A 17308-nucleotide genomic window follows, 5' to 3' on the forward strand; every position below is an offset into this window, starting at 1 on the left:
ATCTGACCCTTACCCCCAGGAGGTGTGCCTCATAGTACGGTCAATGCAGAAAGGAATGGTTCTGCAGAGAGGAGGTCTGGGATCTGGGAGGTTCCAGGGTTCTTTCTCTGATGAGAAAGGGCCTGCCAAGTGATGCTGGGGACACTAGCCTGGCAGGGGGACGAGTACCAAGCTGAGCCAGGTGTCCTGTCTCACCTCCACATTCCCACACACCTTCCCTCTGTCGCTGGATGGTACCACAGCACCAGTGGTCCCCACCATTGGTGGACGTCCTCCACAGGGACTTCCCTCAAGTCCTAAAGGCGCACATGAAGCACCGCCTGACTCTTGAGTGCTAGGCTAGGAGGGCCAGAGACCCTGAATTCCTTACCTGCTCCCACAGGCTGCCACTTTGGGACCACCTGCTGACCATGGTAGTGGTGGTGGTGGGGATTCTAGCATTCAATCCAAAACAGAGGCTATACCCATGTCTTGCTTGGCAGATTCTGTAAGTGCAAATGCCTTAAAGGAAAAAGGAGCACTAAACTCTAACCCCCAGACAGAGAAGCCCAGGCCTGTCTTTCTTTCCTAACCTCCTCCTTCCTTACTGTGATACTTGTTCAGGGGGTAGAGTGATTGCTGCCAAGCCTGGCAATCTAAGTTGGATCCCCGGGCTCCACTTGAAGGTGAGAACGGATTTCTTCTGGCTGTCTCTGACCTCCACACATATATCACGGCATCCTCACATCTACACACGCACCAACAGGTATCTCATTTTTTTTTCAAAACCCAAAAAGGTTAAAACAAAATGACAAAACAAATTTCAGTTCTTCTACTTGTTAATATCCTTTCATGTAAGTCCCTCCTTTCCACTGAGCTCTGGCGGTCCCCTCGGCGGACTGGCAGTGCTCAGTTAGCACGCGGTGCGAAAGGCAGGTGGGCAGTGGCATTATCAGTGCCAGCATGGTGCTTGGAACCACCAACTCCCTGTGCACGAGGTATAGGAGAAGGCTCTGCCCTGGTACTTTCCACACTGCATCCTCCATTCTTACCCAATTGAGGTACCAGCATCTCTCCAATACCATTTTGAGATGGGGGCTGCACCAGGCCTCTGAGGAACCCAGAAACTGGCTCGATGTCAGTTCTCACCTCCCTCCCTGTGGCTGATGGCACATCAGGAGGTTGCTTGCAGGCTGGGCTCTGGTGACTGACTAATCAAGCAGGTGTCCCTGCTGCTACGGGGCTGCTTCAATCAGGGGCATGCCGCCATGGGAGGCGTTATTAGCTGCGCCCGCAGAGTGGTCAGAGAGAATCATGAGGCTGCTCCGTGCTTTCATTTGTGTGTTTGTTCTGGCGGGGGCTGAGTCTCAGCTCTCTTAAGATGGACCTTGAGCTTGAGTGGCAGCCAGCTCTCTACCATGCCCCAAAAATCAAGGGAAGAGGCCTGGATGGATGGATGAGCAGGACCCCTAAGCTCAAACTTGGGCATTTTCCCTGTCTGGGAATCTGGCCTTCAGTTAGGAGATGAAGAAAGTACAGGGGCTGAGGGGGAAAGGGTGCTCGGTGGCCACGGGAGGCTGTCTAAGCCAGGAAGACCATCAGGATAGCTTGTTTTGGTCTAGAGTGGAAGGCCAGTCTTATGGGTTTGATCATGAGCTCAGGAGTGCAGCTTCCTGGTGTTGGGTTCTGGGACTGCCACTTGCTGGCTGTGTGGTCTTGGGCAGTTACTTTGTCTCTGCCTTGACCTTTGGTAAAATGTGGGAAATGGTGTGATTTTTGTTTATACCAGAAAGGGTGTGATGATCAAATCAGGCAAGACGCCCTGAGCGAGTGTCGAGCAAACAAAATGTATACAATCTAAAATTTTAGCGCTGCAGCCTGTGGCAGAAAGTGCCATTTGGAGACTTCCTGTCCAAACCTCTATCCCACCCTGGAGGCAATCTCAAGGTAGGAGGCTGTTCTATGACCCTCTATTCCTCAGGCTTCTCCACCTGTGATGGCTTTAAGATGCTGGAGAGCCTTTAAAGAGCTCCTGAGATTTTCTGACCAAATCAGAGATGAAACGCCGTTGGGAACTATGTGTGCCTTTGAGTCAGGTGGTCAGCTCCTGACTGACTCCTTCCCCTATTCCACAGTTATAAATTAAGTCTGGCGAATGCCAGCTGCATGCCACTGAGCCAGAGGTCCTGGATTCAAGTCCTACCCCTGTGAATCAAGGCTGAGATCCATCTACCTGGAAATGTGAGGAAGTGGGTGCACAGGTACGCTAAGGGGTCACGTGGGGTTGTCCTTTCCAGCTTCATAGCCAGAATAGTAAATCCTCCTATGTCCCTTTTAGCAACAGCCCCAGCTTAGAGAATCTTCCGATTCTCTGTCTTTCTGGGTGGCTCATTCAAATTCCGTCCATAGCACGGTTTAAATGCTTTCCTTTCTTGGTGAATCCAAAAGCCACTCAGGCTATAGGCTCCTCTAGCAACTCCCTTTCCCTCCTTTATAGTCTACCTTTCTTCACCCAAGGAAGAGCTTTCACGATAGTGAAGCCTCCACCCTGCGGCAAACACTGTGTGAATCCCTTCCTTCACCTTAGCACACCCAGCCTTCAACAGCTCCGGAAAGTGGCAGGCTTAGCTCCGTTTGCTGGGGTTCAGGGACCTGCCTCTGCCCCTACTTCCCAGAACCTCTGATTCCTCCTCTGGGTATGTCTAGGCTAAGAACTCCCACTGACACCCCAAAGTCTGGGATCTACTCCATCCCCATGTCTTCCCCTTCCCTGGCTACTTCCAAGTTTGCTTATTTCTTATAGAACGAGTACAGAATAGAGGAAACCAGGAATCTTATATTAGAGGCATCCCAAAGCCATCAGTCACCATCAAGTCAGTGCCACCTACATGAAGTGTGGCCCTGATCCATGGGAGAGGCCCGGGGAAATGGCTGCCAGCATCTCTGGCTCCTAGGCAGTCAGACATAGGTTCTCTTTCATTCAACGTGTCTTTATCCCCCTACTCTGGTCATCTGGGGGTTACCCTCTCATCCCAAGCTCAGAGAAGAGTTTACACAGCTCAAAACCTATGCTCCTTCACTTGGGTAGCTCCGAGATCAGTTCTGGGCCTCAGTTTCCCCACCAAGACAAGAGGATGATAAAGCCTTTCCCATCCTGTATCATAGACTTTAAGTCTACCAATGGTGACCCTGGGATTCACCTTTTGCCTTTATTGTGCCCTTCCCAACAGTTTGTTGGGAATGCAGAAAGGGCACTAGCCCCATCCTCTGCTGCTTCTTCCACTTCCTGATGCCTAACAACCTCCCTCGGAGGAGCAAGCTCTGGAGAGGCTCAATGAGGCATCTTCACACAGGTGTAGGCCTTCCACCTCTCTCGTTTAGGAAACAAGCAACAGTGACCTAAGGTGGGGAGGGAAGTACCAACTGGAGGGCAATGGCACCTGGAGGACAAAGCCCAAGAAAGAACCTTGCCGTGCTTCTACGCCTATCTCCCTCCCACCATGTTAATTCCTGTGCAGACGCCTCCGACACACACTATGCAAAGAAAGACTACTTTCATTTCGGATGCATATGATGGCTAGGAACAATATGAACAATATTATTTTAGTGCCCTGGGAAAAAATTAGCAAGTCAAATATTGAATCAAGCCTGTAGCACCACATGCTAAGCAGATTGCTTTGATCTTATCCACACTAAAAGCTCTATTATTGAATCTAAAGTTGGTGAACACATATCAGACCAGTACACAGTGCATATCGGAACGCATGTTTCAGAAGCAGGGAGTGTTTTGACAAAAGGGAGAACATATCAAAGCCACAGCTGTGGTCGCAGCCCACCTTTGACTACCCACCCTCTTCTCTCCGGGTTGGAGGCTTTGCTTGGCCAACCAAAATGTTTGTGCTCTGGAGACCTGCAGATGGACCCAGAAACACCTGCTGAGCTGGCTCGCATTTTTTTCCAGAACCAACAAAGGGTTTATCACCCCACAGTCAACTTGAGAAGAGTGTGAGATAGGAGAAAGAGCGGGCAGACACCCACAAGGCATGGCGCCCTCTGGTGGCCAGTTCTGGGGCCGGACTCCCTGGCTCCACAGTATTCCAAGAGTGAAACTTCCCCTCCTACTGATGCTTCCTCTGCTAGGAGGAACGGCTAAGGAAAGGGAAGGAGGCAGCTGATTATGAGGGCAGAAAGAGAAATAGTTAGGCCAACCTTATCTAAGATCGGCTCCTCCAGGGTCTTCCGTCAAAAGCATGGCTGGAGGACAGCATATACCTTCAATCATAGCACTCAGGAGGCAGGGGTAGAGCATCTCTGAGTTTGAGGCCAATAAATAAATAATTTTTTTTAAAAGCACGGTTGATATCAGGTGGCTGCAAACTCCAGTCTGTGGAGCATATCCAGCATGCCTTGTCTTTGCCTGCAGGATTACAAGCCAGATGACCACCTCTGGTGTTCTTCCTCAGATGCGGCCCCTGTCCCCACCCTTAATAGTCTCTTACTGGCACAGAACTTATCAACTAGGGTAGACTGGTTGGCCAGTCAGCCCTGGGGATCTGCCTGTGCTCATTTCTCCAGTGCTGGGATTCTAAGAGAGACTACCATACCCAGCATTTTCTACAGGGCTTCTGAAGATAAAACTTGGGTTCTCATGTTTGCAAATAAGTACTCTGGTCTGAGCTATCTCCACAGCCTAGTTGTGACTTTTTGTATCTTTGAGACAAGGTCTCAAAACCTGCCTGTCCTGGAACTCACCAGGTAGACCAAGTTGACCTCAAACTCACAGAGATCTGCCTGCTTTCTGCCTCCCAAGTGCTGGAATTAAAGGTGTGCACCATCATCATGCCTGGACTACTTTTGGCTTTTTAAGGAAGGGTTTCACTACATATTCCTGGCTGGCCTAGAGTTCACTCTGTGGACCAGACTGGCTTTGAACTTGTGGCAGGCAGTCCTTCTGTCTCAACCTCCTGAAGGCAAGTACAGATATTACAGTTCCATCTGGCCCTTCAGTAAGAGTTCATTGGCTACTGTTTCTTCCACTTGCTGCCATTAATGGGGCTGAACGCTGACAGCCTAGCCCTCGTCCCTCTCTCCCTGTCCACTGCATGTGGACACCGAAGCACCAGTCACTCACAAGAGAGGAATGTGACACAGAGACAGCGCTGCCAGTTCCATCCCTCCAGACTTACCATTTTATTATTGATTTCATGGAAATGAATCTCACAGACTTTCTCCACAACGTCTTCATTCTCAAAAGTGACAAAGCCAAACCCTAAAGGAAGGAGAAAGAGACAGGAGGAGTGAGTTTGGTTTCTGCAGGGCGTGCAGGGTGGCCTGCAGTTGGGGCAGGCTCCAGATGGGCGGGGAGATGGGGATGTTGTGGTCTAGGCAGGGATTCCAGTTGGTACCCAGCACCCTTCCAACAGTGAGGCGAGAGTCAGGATTCCACCCACATGCAGCAGGCACCGTGTGGCTTACATTTGCCCCGAAGCAAACAAGAAATTTACTTGTCTGCTATTTACAAGGGTATGGCTCTGTGCGAAGGCAGGCTTGTGGGCTACAGAGAGACTCTTGGATCTCTGCGGGGCCTTGCTGGTCCTTTCTGTGAGCTTCGATGGCTAGCCCTCGGGTCGGCCGCCATGCGGAGGCGGTTATTGGTCCTTTTCTTCCTGAATGACTTCCTCTAATACCTCATCAGGACATCCTGAGGCCTGGAAGGAACTATTAAAAGTTGCAGGCCTCTGTTCTGTGCGGGCATCCTTTTGCTACTACCGCTTCAAACACGCTGTGGATTTGGGGCAGTTTAAGACTGTCTGATGCCTGCTGTCAGCCCGTCAGCTAGCCACTGTATTTACTCGGCTGGAGGCCGGCTTTACTAGACAAGCTGCACTAAAGAATTTTGGCAGGCCACTGCCGCTCAGCATCCTGCGTGCCTCTCTCTGCTCTCCTGCCCCTTCCTTTCTTCTCTTTCCACCCCCAACAGTGTTTCCAGCATGTGTCCCCATCTGTGACCCGACTCAGTAAGCACCAGGGTACCACGTGGGCCCACACATGGTGGGTCTACCACCTTGCATTGAGCACAGCTGTCGTGTTGGCGCTACCGTGCAAGGGGACCTGGGCAGCGATGGAGAGACACTGATGAGGCAGGGGCCTGGTTATAGTCTTGCCTGGGCATAACCTGGGCACCTGCTTCTGTTCTCTGGACCTCACACTTGGTACCTGGAAGTAAAGCAGATATCAGGCTCCCCAGATCTGGACTCCCAGGGCTCTGCTCTGGACTCTGTGTGTGTGTTTGTGTGTGTGCGTTGCTTTGGGAGGTGAAGTAGGTCATGAGGAAGAAACCCTTCAGAGTGGGATTAGTGCCCTTTAGAAAGGCCGGATGGCTTGCTTTTTTTCCTCCCTCGCCTGCCCAGTCAGGCTATAACAAGGTGTCTTTCTGTATGCCTGTTAGAGGAGCCCTTCCCAGGGTTGACCACGCTGGCCCCGTGTCTCTGACTTCTTGCTTCCAGAATTGTTAAGAGGCCTGCTGTTAACAAGCTACAGCATTTCCTCACAGCCAAGACACTCCTTTCCCCAAAGATGCGAACGGGCCTAATGCGAAGCATGGGAAGACCAAATCTGACTGGCTGGTCTTCCAGGATGATTATCAGGAGTGCTTCCTATCACTGAGGAAGAGGCGGACATAGCCCTTTCCAGTTTCTGTTTTGTGGCTCAGCCACAAAGTCCCTTCTAGTTCATAAAACCACCTCTACCACCACCTTCCAGGAAGACGGAGCCGACATACGGGGCTTTTACATCACGGTTCCCACAGCAGACTCTAGAAGAGTCTTCAGTAGAAGAAGGTGGCTCCCTGCTCTCAAACAGCCTCCAGAAACAAAGGGCCAGGAGAACCACACATACACAGTCACAATCTTAGGCTGTGCCATTTGTCACCATGTTCCAAACACAAAACTGATGATCTTACACAGTACACACAGTGTAGGCCATCAGAGACACGCGAGGCACACGTGAGGCAGGTATCTGACACGGTCTAAAGAGGACCCAATTGTCTGCTGAGCTGCCTCAAACTGCGAAGTTTTCTCAGTACCACTGGGAAAAAGTGTCCTCAGTAACCCGAGGCCTGAAGCCGATACCATGCACGAGTTATCTAAAATGAAGGCTCACACCTCCCAAGCTGTGTCCCTGGAGAGAACCTGCAGAGCTTTCTGATGCTTTTTCTTTGGAAGTCACCTTTTCCTTGGCCCCTAACTGCATGTCCCTTGCTTCCAGCCTGTGGGTCCCATTTGCCTATGAAGGTAACCCTCCTAGCCTGGGCCCACCTCAGCGCCTCGCAAATAAAACAAGCTCAAATGAGCTAGCGTTTTTGTTGTTGTTGTTTTGTTTTTTACTGTGCCTCCAAATATATACCTACAACCAGAGCTCTGGGAAAAAAAGGGCTTTTGCAGATGTGATTAAGGATTGCAGGAGGAGAGTTCCTAGTCGAACAGCTGGTGGTGTCCTTATAAGAGGTGGGAGATGGAAAGCGATACAGAGAAAAGGCCAGGGGAGGGCAGAGGCAGGTATGGGACAAGTGGTACAGTCACAAACAACCACCACAAGCCAACAGACTGTCACCTATACAACTGGGGAGGGGGTGCAGTCACCACCTCTAGCACAGCGAGACACTTGACTGATGCTGCTTTCCGTCACCAGGCTGTGGAGAGTTTGTCACGGCGATGACAGGACACCCACAGTGTCCTGTGAGGGAACAGGCTTCCCTAACTTCTGCTGTCTCCACAAAGGACCATATACTTTTTCCAGCCAGGCTGCTCTGGACAGAAGGCTCTGAGCAGAACTTATGCAAGGTATCAGGAAAGAAGGCGAAGCCAGTGAGCTCCAGGAGGCCGAGGGCAGCCAGAGGTTTGGAGGCCTCTAGAGGCCCAGCGGACTCAACATACTCAACAGAACAGAGGCGAGGATGCAGCTCTTCCACTAAGTTGCATCTGTGTCCACCACGGAAGGCACTGTTCTAGGTCACTATTACACAGACCTGTGCTGGGTCACCAGGCAGACAGGAAGGGGGCGACCAGCTGAGAAATGCGGATTCAAATGCACGTGGCTGTAAGGGAGCCAGAGGGCTCTTGGCATACATTTGGCTTCTGACTCTGAACTTCCCTCGATAGCCCCTCTTTCCTAACCCCACGGGATTTGTAATGTGTTTATCACAAAAGTGATTCTCCTGGGGCTGAAGAGATGGCTCAGTGGTTAAGAGTATTAGTTGTTCTTCCAGAGGATCTGGGTTCAATTCAAGGCATCCACACAATGGCTCACAACCATCTGGAACCTCAGTTCCTGGGAACCTGATGCTCTTTCTGGACTCAGTACTGCACACAAGTGATCCAAAAAACTCATAACACATAGAATAAAAATAAGCAAAACCCTTAATCCTTATTTTTTTTTTTTAAAAAAAGGTTTTCCTGACTAAAGGAAGATAGCCTGGATTGAAGCCTCTGCATCCTGGATACATCACAGTTTAGTGATGTCAAGACTCATCGGCAGCATTTTCAGCATCTATATCTCTTCAACATCCCTGTCTGTTTGGCCTGCATAGAGAAAACAAACTTGATTATGTCTAAAATATTTATTTATTCCACTTGGGGAAGCAAAGAAGCAATGAAACACTTAATTATCAATAAGTGTTATTCCTCAACATATAATCATTTTATCTCACAGGTGCATTATCATCTCCGATAAATTAGTAACACGGTGGTAAACAGCTTTTTCCTCCCCAAGTAAATTAAACCAACAAGCAACGGACAGAAATAATGGGATTAGGAATTTGAGAGGGATGGGTGGTGAGTGGGGAAACCCCCTTTGAGCATTATAGTTTTCTCTTTCAAAGTAAAAAACGTTATGGTGGTAAAATATACACAGCATAAAACTTCCCATCTTAATCATTTTTTAAAGTGTACAGCCAGTGGCATGAAGGACAGAGACACAGTTCTGAGCCCATCACCATACCAACCATCTCTGGAATCTGTTTGTCATCACAAACTAAAGCTGATACTAAACAGTTGCCTTTTCCAGCCTGCTAGCCCTGGAAGCCTCGACTTTCTAGATACGATTGTAGGCACAACCGCATAGCGCTTGCCTGTTTATCCCTGCTTAGTGCACTTGGTCTCACAGGCTTTTAGACCAACCTGCTGGCTGCACAGTTTCCACAGAACCTTGGGAAGGTTGGGGGACAGAAAGGAAAGAGCAGTTACCCTTCATCTTCCCAAAGGGAAATGAGAAGTGGCATCTCACAAAGGCCCACGAAACCGAGGCATGCAGACGGGTAAGAGAGACATGTTATCCTCATCCAAAAGCAAGGGCCAAAGGCTGGGAAGGGCGCTCAGGGTATCAGGGGAGTTTGGATCTCCAGCTCTCAAGCAAAACCTGGGCTCGGCGGTATGCACCTGTGTGCCAAGGGGCAGAGACAGGTGGATCCCTGAGGGCCTGCCAGCCAGTCATGGTAGCCAGTCAGTGAGGAACCGTGTTCAGTGAGAGCCTATATAAATAAAGAAATAAGAAATAAGGCGTCGAGAGGAAGGCCGGCATCCTCTGGCGTCCACCCGCGCTACATATTCACAGCAGCAGCAGCAACAACAATAAAAAGGGCCAAACAATGAACTCTTCCTCCCAACAACCTGAGAGCCTCTTTACTTTTCTCTCAAATGAGAAAAATGGGTTTCTGAACTGGTCCTCATCAGGGCACGGCTTCTACCTGCTGTGAGTCCACAAGAATTTGTACTCCACCAAGGCCCTGTGAGGGACCCACCCTGTTCTGTGTCATATTTCCCTTGGTGCTGGGGGAAAATCCCCACCCCCACCAGGTGTTTAAATTCACTCCAGCACCACTAGCAACGGAGAAGAACCCAGGGCTGAAGCTTGCATGACAACCACAGAATGTCACCTGCCCACTGTATTAAGTGCACCCTACCCTTCCAAGGGGGCCCCAGGAGTCCCCAGAACTTGGAAAAAGAATGTGGCGAGAGGCTTCACCCCAGACAAAGGGCTTTCAGAATGGGCATATGTAGAGTAACGCTGGGCAGGTTACATTTACTGAACCGGAGCGTTCTCTTGAATAAAGCTATTATTGGAAACTAACAAGTAAGCCCCACTTAAGAGAAACGTTTAACCGTCAAACCTTTCTCTCTCTTTTGTTCAAACAAGCAAAACTGAATATTCATTGGAATAATACAAGGCTATAAAAGGCAGATGAAGAGAATGGAAATATGGAAACAAGATACCTCAAAATTAAAAGGAACCACTCTAAACATGGTCACCAAAGCACTTATTGAGTATTGGGGGTCATTAGGGAGGAGAAGATGGGAACGGCCTCCATCTAGCCTCAAAAATAATTTTCTTCTCTTATCCTATAGGCCAATGACCACTAATAGGCAATCACTAGTGCGCTGCCCATGGAAACTGGCGCAAGGCATGACTGAATGCCTGTGGCTAACGGGAAAAAAAATGTAAAGGAGAAGCCAGCCCCCCATCTCCAATTGTCTAATTTATTATATGTGTCTCAGGAAAGATTTAAGGTATGCATATGCGAGCATATTCAGAACTTATACAGGAAGGGGGCTTCCTAACAACCAGGGAAAGTGCCAACTTCCGAGTGTTGCCTCCGGCGCAAACACAAATCTCTTGGGTAAGGGCATGGTGAGAACTTTCTGGCTCGGGAGGAAAAAAAAAACGCTTCTCATGCCCGCTCTGCTTCTCATACAAGCTCCACAAGGCAACCTGGTGGGAGGCAGGTCAGGTTCCGCAGACACTGCACTTGGCCAGTGGCTCTGCAGTTCCCGGTCAGCTTTCTCAACCTACCCCACGCTTCTGGAGAGGCCCCCTTGCATACTGGCCACATATGCCAGCCCCGGTGGCCTAGGGACACCTTCTATCCTTCAGCTGGAATGCTTCTAGCCCACTACACAGGCTACAGTGTGTATACAACTGTCCCATGATCCCATATGAAGAAGGTCTGAGGGAAAAGGTACACATATCCACTCAGTGGAGCTGAGAGGCACCCCATGTTTCCTGGGTTTGCCCCAAAAAATACCTACTCCAGAAGACTGGCTGGTTCTGGGAGATGTGGGGGGGGGGCACCAAGTTGCTGTTCCAAAGGAAACACGTTTCTGGCTATTGACGGTCACATGGGTGCTCACTGTGTGAGGCCCTTAATGGAATTCAGCCTGAGAAAACCATCAGGGTGTCCTAGACATTAGGCGCTGTGTCACGGCTGAGGTGACAGTGGACTGGGTCCATTTTCACCCTCAAATGCTAAGATACACTTCACTAGAGCAGGGAAATCATTTCCCACCAGCCAGGGATGGGACTCCCTCAGTTAGAGGTCACGCTTGGCATCAAGGTGTCAGGGCCTGTCTGCATGCTATATAATAATCTTGGGGCTAAGGCTATGGAGAGGTGAGCAGAGTGCCTTGGGCTTGGTCCGCATGCACAGCAAAAATCACAACACACAAAAGCAGGCAAAAGCTATGCATGCTTGCTGGACGGACCTTCTCCTGTTACTCTGCACCACACCCACCTGGGAAAGGAGGAAGGACAAGTCCCACTCTACAGATGGGGAACTAAGCCCACGGTGGGACCCATGGCCTCTGACTGGTACTTCCCTCTCTGGGGACCACTCCAAACCTTTTCTGCAAACTGAGCCCTTCGTCCTACACATCCAGCAGAAGGAACGCATGGGAAAGCTACGGCACCTGTACACCTGCTTCTCTCCTGTGCTCTCTGATCCTGATTTCTTTGCTTTTCTTCTCCTTTTCTTCCTTCCTTTTTTTTTTTTTCCGAGACAGAGTTTCTCTTGGAGCCTGTCCTAGAACTTGCTCTATAGAACAGATTGGCCTCAAACTCAGAGATCCACCTGCCTCTGCCTCCCAACTACTGGGATTAAAGGTGTGAGCCACCACCGCCTAACACTGATCCTGATTTCTTGACCAGTAGGGCATGTGAGGGGGGCAGTGAAGCTTCAGAGAGTCACCTCCAAGAGAACATTTATATATGAAAATAACACAGGTGTCTCCTAAGTCCATCAGCCCTGTCATAGGTACAGAATGAGGGACTTTAACTCCTTCTAGACCCCAGCTACAAACCTGCCCAAAGAGAGACCAAGTGGGATGTTTGGTTCTCAGTGAGTCAGTCGCCCTGGGAGACAGACAGAATGCATTCGCTTCTCCCGTCTTACTAAGAACAAAGAACAGAGCAGGTACTCTGGCCCACACTGTACACAGGACTGAGCCTCTGGGCTTAACGACGTGGCTCAGAACAAAGACTTCTGGTCGGTCCAGGTGCCCATCAGAGGTGGGGGCTGGCATCACCCCCACCCCAAATCCCTAAGGTCTCCCAATAGGTGTGTGATGGATCGAAGGGGCCCACAGACAGCCTCTCTCTCTTCTCTGTGCCCTTCCTGTCTGGCGTGTCCCCTTCAGGGTGGTGTCACAGTCCCTCCAATGTGGCATCCTTCATGCACCTGCTTCCTCATTTACACCAGTGGTTGGCAGCTGGCTGCTGTAAACTATAATAAAATGCCTTTCCCCCCAAAATGACGGAATGTGACCAGACATGCCAGGCATCATGATATTAAAGCCGTGTCAATTAATTTCTCCCCCTGCTTGATAAACGAGCCCCATTCCATCTCTTAATAATGAGGAGAGAAACAAGAAAAGTTGACACTTAGTTTAATTTATTTTCTCAACTTGCCTGGTCATATTTCTTTCTGCTCTGCAGAGCCATCCGGGGCTGTAGGGAATTACAAGTGGCTGGCGCACAGGCAAGGTGGAGATCCGCGTTGAGTCAACTCGGCCTCCCTTATTCCCCCACACTACTTAATCAGGAGGGGAGAGGGACTTGGCGAGCCAGCTCACACCTGCGTCTCCCCAGCCACCTCTGGGGGCTGAGGCTGGGGAGGGGAAACAGACAGCAGAAGCCGCGCCATCGGATTCCTAATCTAGCTCCTGGAACTGCACAAGACTGAAGCCCCAAACTGAAATTATTCTCCGTGGGTGGTATTTGCCAGAAGGGAGGCAGTTTCTCCGCCGGAAAGGTGTTTCTCGCGCCTCTTAGGCTGGAGGATGCTCAGGTCAACATCTGACCTTGAAATGTGAAGTTAGACTTCCACACGTCAGGTGGTATCTGCGAGCCTGCCAGCATATCGTGAGGACTTAGTTACAAGTTATTTTCTTCATTACAGTCACTACCTGGGGAATGGGCACAGATATCCCTAGACCAAGGCCCGACTGGTAGATGGGCACACACTCTGCTCCTAAACCCACCTTCTGGTGGTTCTGTCCAAGTTTCCTCCGGGTGAGGGTGGGGGAGGAGTTCGAAAAAAGCTCCCCCAGCCTCCTATCTGGGTCGTCCTGGTGGCTGGGGCACTTTCATGTTTACCCAGGTCTCTGAGATTCAGATGCCCACACATGTCTGATTCTGCCCTGTTTCCCAATTCGAACCAGGCTAAGCAAAGGTCATTTTATTTAAAAGAATCTAGAACTTAGGAAAGAGAATTTTTCAGGATTCTATTCCCCAGTGCCTAGATGCCAAGCACTAAAGGCTGTGTGTGCACACGCACATGCACGTGTGTACATGCACTCACATAATTGTGGTATGTGTGCATGGGATTGTGTGTGTTAGAGGCTGAAGTTGACTGTCTTTCCCAGACTGCTCTTTATCTTTATTTTCTGAGAAGGGTTTCTCAGTGAACGTGAAGCTTATCGGTTTGGCTAGGCTGACTGGCCAATGAGTGTCAGCGATCCCTGTCATCCCACCCCGGGCATGCATCATTACAGCCGGTATTTTACGTGGGTTTTGGGGAGGATCCAAATGTTCCTTATGCTTATGTTGCAGAGACTTTATTGAGAACCATCTCCCAAGCTCCGTTTGTGTGTGTGTGTCTGGGTGCACGGTGTGCATGCGTGCTCTGGAAGCCAGAACCAGGAGTCTACCTCAGATCACTGATCTTTGCCTTGCTGCCTGGAGGCAGGGTTTCTCACTGGAAGGATGGGTTTGGCTAGGCTGGCTGCAGGGCTAACAAGCTCCCAAGATCCTCCCATCTCCATCCCTGTGTCTCCACCCAGCGCTGAGGTTACAGGTACCTGTGCGTATGTCCAGATTCAAGTTCAAGTCCTGATGCAGAGCAAGCACCCTTTCCCCAGCACACCAGCCCTCCAGCCTGAAAGCTCTTGAGAGAGAAGCTTCTAATCAACACACGGGTCAGGAGCTCGGGGGAACCAGCTCTGTCCCCTCACAACTGCAGATGGGTTCCCAGGCTGTCCTGATACAAGCTTGTGATCTCAGCTACTCAGAAAGCTGAGGCAGAAGGATCCCAAGTCCAAGATTCATCTGCGCTAACTCGGGAGGGGTGCAAGGTCAGCCCGGTTGGCTTAGAGAAACCACCTCGAAATAAATAATCAAACAAAAGAAACCCATCCATAGGAAAGAATAAAGGGCAGATCTTGCTTCCATTCCTAGGGATGCTTTAGTTTTCTAAAACCAGTAACCAAGTTCTACTTCAGGATTTCAAAAATGTCCTGGGGCAGGAGAAATACTTTCTTTCTTTTTAAACCTGTGGGGGCATCCGCTTGGGTTCATGAAACTGATTGCACAGGTATACAGAGCTGTACACTGTAGGGGCAAGGACAGAGAGTTGGTGGGCAGGGGAGGGGAGAAAAGAGATTGAGGAGGAGCAGAGGGAGACAGGCGGAGACCTCCAACCTGCCCCAAATCGCTTTTCTCTAAGAGGGGGCTCTGTCATGAATACTGATGGGGTGATTTCGAAGTGCCAGAGGCTGCGGGGAAGGGTGCCTCATCCCAGACTCTTGTTAACGGAGAGGGAAAAGGCACCTGTGGTCCAGGCCAGACAACCCCAACCTCATTTAATTCTGAGTGTGCTCCATAGCAGCAACTCTGTGAATGACACTTGTCAGGGCAGTAGATTAGTTCACAAACCTATTTTTTTGTGCGCAGTGTTCCATCTTGGTTGGGGAAAATAGTCAGTTCTTGGCGAGAGAGACACATATTACTGCTGTTAAGTGCCAATATAAACTCTGGGACGCAGTGGTAAATTCACCAAATTAAATCGCTAGACAACTGGCTTGGATCAGGACCCCGGGAGAAGGTGCCAGGGCTGCAGCGTGCGCTCAGCAGGGTGGAGGAGGCTGAGGTCGTCTGCAGCTGTGGCAAGGACAGGAGGATATGCTGCCTGGGCTTGGAGCCTGCTCGCCTGCTTGGGGAACCGCAGTGCCTGGGGAGGTCTGGGCAGGCTTCACACAGGCGCCTGACTGGAGGGTTTTCCGAGCACAGAGAGAGCAGGGCTGCTGGAAGCCTTTCTTTACGGGAGGGCAACACAGCCACACCACCAAGAGTGGGTTTTACATCTGTCCCCTTTCCAGAGTCATCCTCCAGCTTCATCCTGCCAGGGAGAAACTGGGAAGGGGGGGTTCAGTCTGCTTAATGCCCCCCAATGTGGTGAAGTAGGGAAGGGTTTAGACTTCGGAGCCTGGCAGATATATGATCCATCAGCATTTGCCCCTGTGACTTCAAGCACATTATTCAACCATTTTGACTCTCAGAAATGTCCTCTGGGAAACAGAAATAACAAAATCCACCCCAGTGCCCAGGAGGAGGCTGCACTGTAATACTCTAACCTATGAAGGGCTAGCCATCCCTACCAGCAATCAAACCATACTTGCTATAGCTTCTTCCTATACCAACCTCTGCCTTTAATGTCTTTAATGCCTACCCTTGCTTTTGCCCCTCCCTCATTTAAATTTGATGATGTGTCTGTGGGGGGGGTGGCTGCAGTGCTCTCCTGGCCATCATGGTGGGAACAAGATTTAGAACTGAAAGACATTCAAGAGCACCCATTACTTCTAGGTCATCTTAGGAGTTTAAAGGACCCCAACGCGCTTGGCAGTTGTGCTACACACCTTTAATGTGAGAACCTAGAATGCAGAGGCAGGAGGATCTGAGTTTGAGACTAGACTGGTCTATGTAGTAAGTTCCAGTACAGCCAGGGCTACACAGAGAAACCCTGTCTGGGGTGGCGGTGGTGGGACGTGTTGCGGGTAGGGGTGAAGGCTCTAATATGTAGGCATTTAGAAAAAACAAAAAGGCATCCACTAGTGTCAAACCCAGCACAAACTGGGTAAAGGCACGCTGGCCTGGCTGTTATCTTCTCTGTCTCCTCAGCTGCCACCTCAGCAAGCCAACACCTCTTCTGGACATGTCCCTGGGAACAGTTACTGACCACAGACCAGGCTTCAACCTTTAGGAAAACTCACTACTTGGAAGCAGCTTTGCAAGGGCTGCCGCAAATTCTCTGAACTTTATGATGAGGTGTGGCTTTAGAGCTGGGCCGAGCAGCAGCCCTGACAAGATGCCCACCGCACCTTTGCCCAGTGGGTCACTTCCATCAGCATCCCGAGACCTTTGCTGCTAGAATCAGTGGCCAGGTAGTCAGAATGAGCTACCTTCCCGAGTTACCACAGGGTGGGCCCAGACTGTTCTATTTTTCTGGCTGCTAAGGAGCTGTTGTTGACATCTGGAAGCCAGATCTCTCTGAGAAGCTGAGTCCAACAGCCAGGCTTGGGTAACAGCTCAGCGACAGGGAATGGACAGGCTCCCAAGCTCCCCAGACGAGGCCTGGGGTAGGGCTGCAGGGCAGGAGTGTCAGTGTGGCTGCTTGCTGCTACTCAGGTGGTTCCCCGGGCTCAGCTTGAGGGCAGGCTGCAAATGCAGATTCTCAGGCCCCACCCAGAATGCTGTGTTGGACTTGAATCTGCAAGCTCCCCAAGAGATTTTATGCAAATTAAAATCGAAGAGGCACTGGTGTGGAAGAGCAACTCTCTCTAGGCAGGGACTCCTACATCAGAATCACTTAGGAAATAAATTTGAAAATGAGGCTGCGGTCCGGTCTGGGGTAGCACCCCAGTGTCTGTGTGCGTGACCGAGATGGGCACTGAGGATATAGAAACCAAACGTGTCGTTTCTAGTCTTTTTCTGAAAACAGCTTAAGCTTCACTAATGTGTGTTTATTTTTTGCATAGAGGTCTCACTGGGTTGCTCAGGATGGCCTTAAGCTGACGAGCACAAGTAATCCTCCTGCCTCAGCCTCTCATGAAACTGGGGCTGCAGGTACACATACCACCAGGCCCACACTCACTGATATTTAACACAGGGGTTGAAGGGTCCTGGTCAGAAAGATGCTTAAGGCAGCAGCTTCTGAACTGATGAAGGATGGAGAGAGAGAGAGAGAGAGAGAGAGAGAGAGAGAGAGAGAGAGAGAGAGAGAGAGAGA

The 17308-nt window shown here is 50.3% G+C and overlaps 1 protein-coding gene across 7 annotated transcripts in view; it reads right to left on the reverse strand.

Annotated features, from left to right (window-relative positions):
* The window catches only part of Msi2 (musashi RNA binding protein 2), a 371618-nt gene that overhangs the window by 66114 nt on the left and 288196 nt on the right, over window positions 1–17308 (reverse strand). For all 7 annotated transcript variants that reach the window (XM_026780518.1, XM_026780516.1, XM_026780517.1 and 4 more), the window contains exon 8: window positions 5166–5248. In XM_026780518.1, the coding sequence (XP_026636319.1) occupies window positions 5166–5248 (83 nt within the window). The remainder of the gene's footprint in view (window positions 1–5165; window positions 5249–17308) is intronic.

The sequence above is a fragment of the Microtus ochrogaster genome, chromosome 7, assembly GCF_000317375.1.
Source record: "Microtus ochrogaster isolate Prairie Vole_2 chromosome 7, MicOch1.0, whole genome shotgun sequence".
In the NCBI taxonomy this organism is placed as follows: Eukaryota; Metazoa; Chordata; class Mammalia; order Rodentia; family Cricetidae; genus Microtus; species Microtus ochrogaster.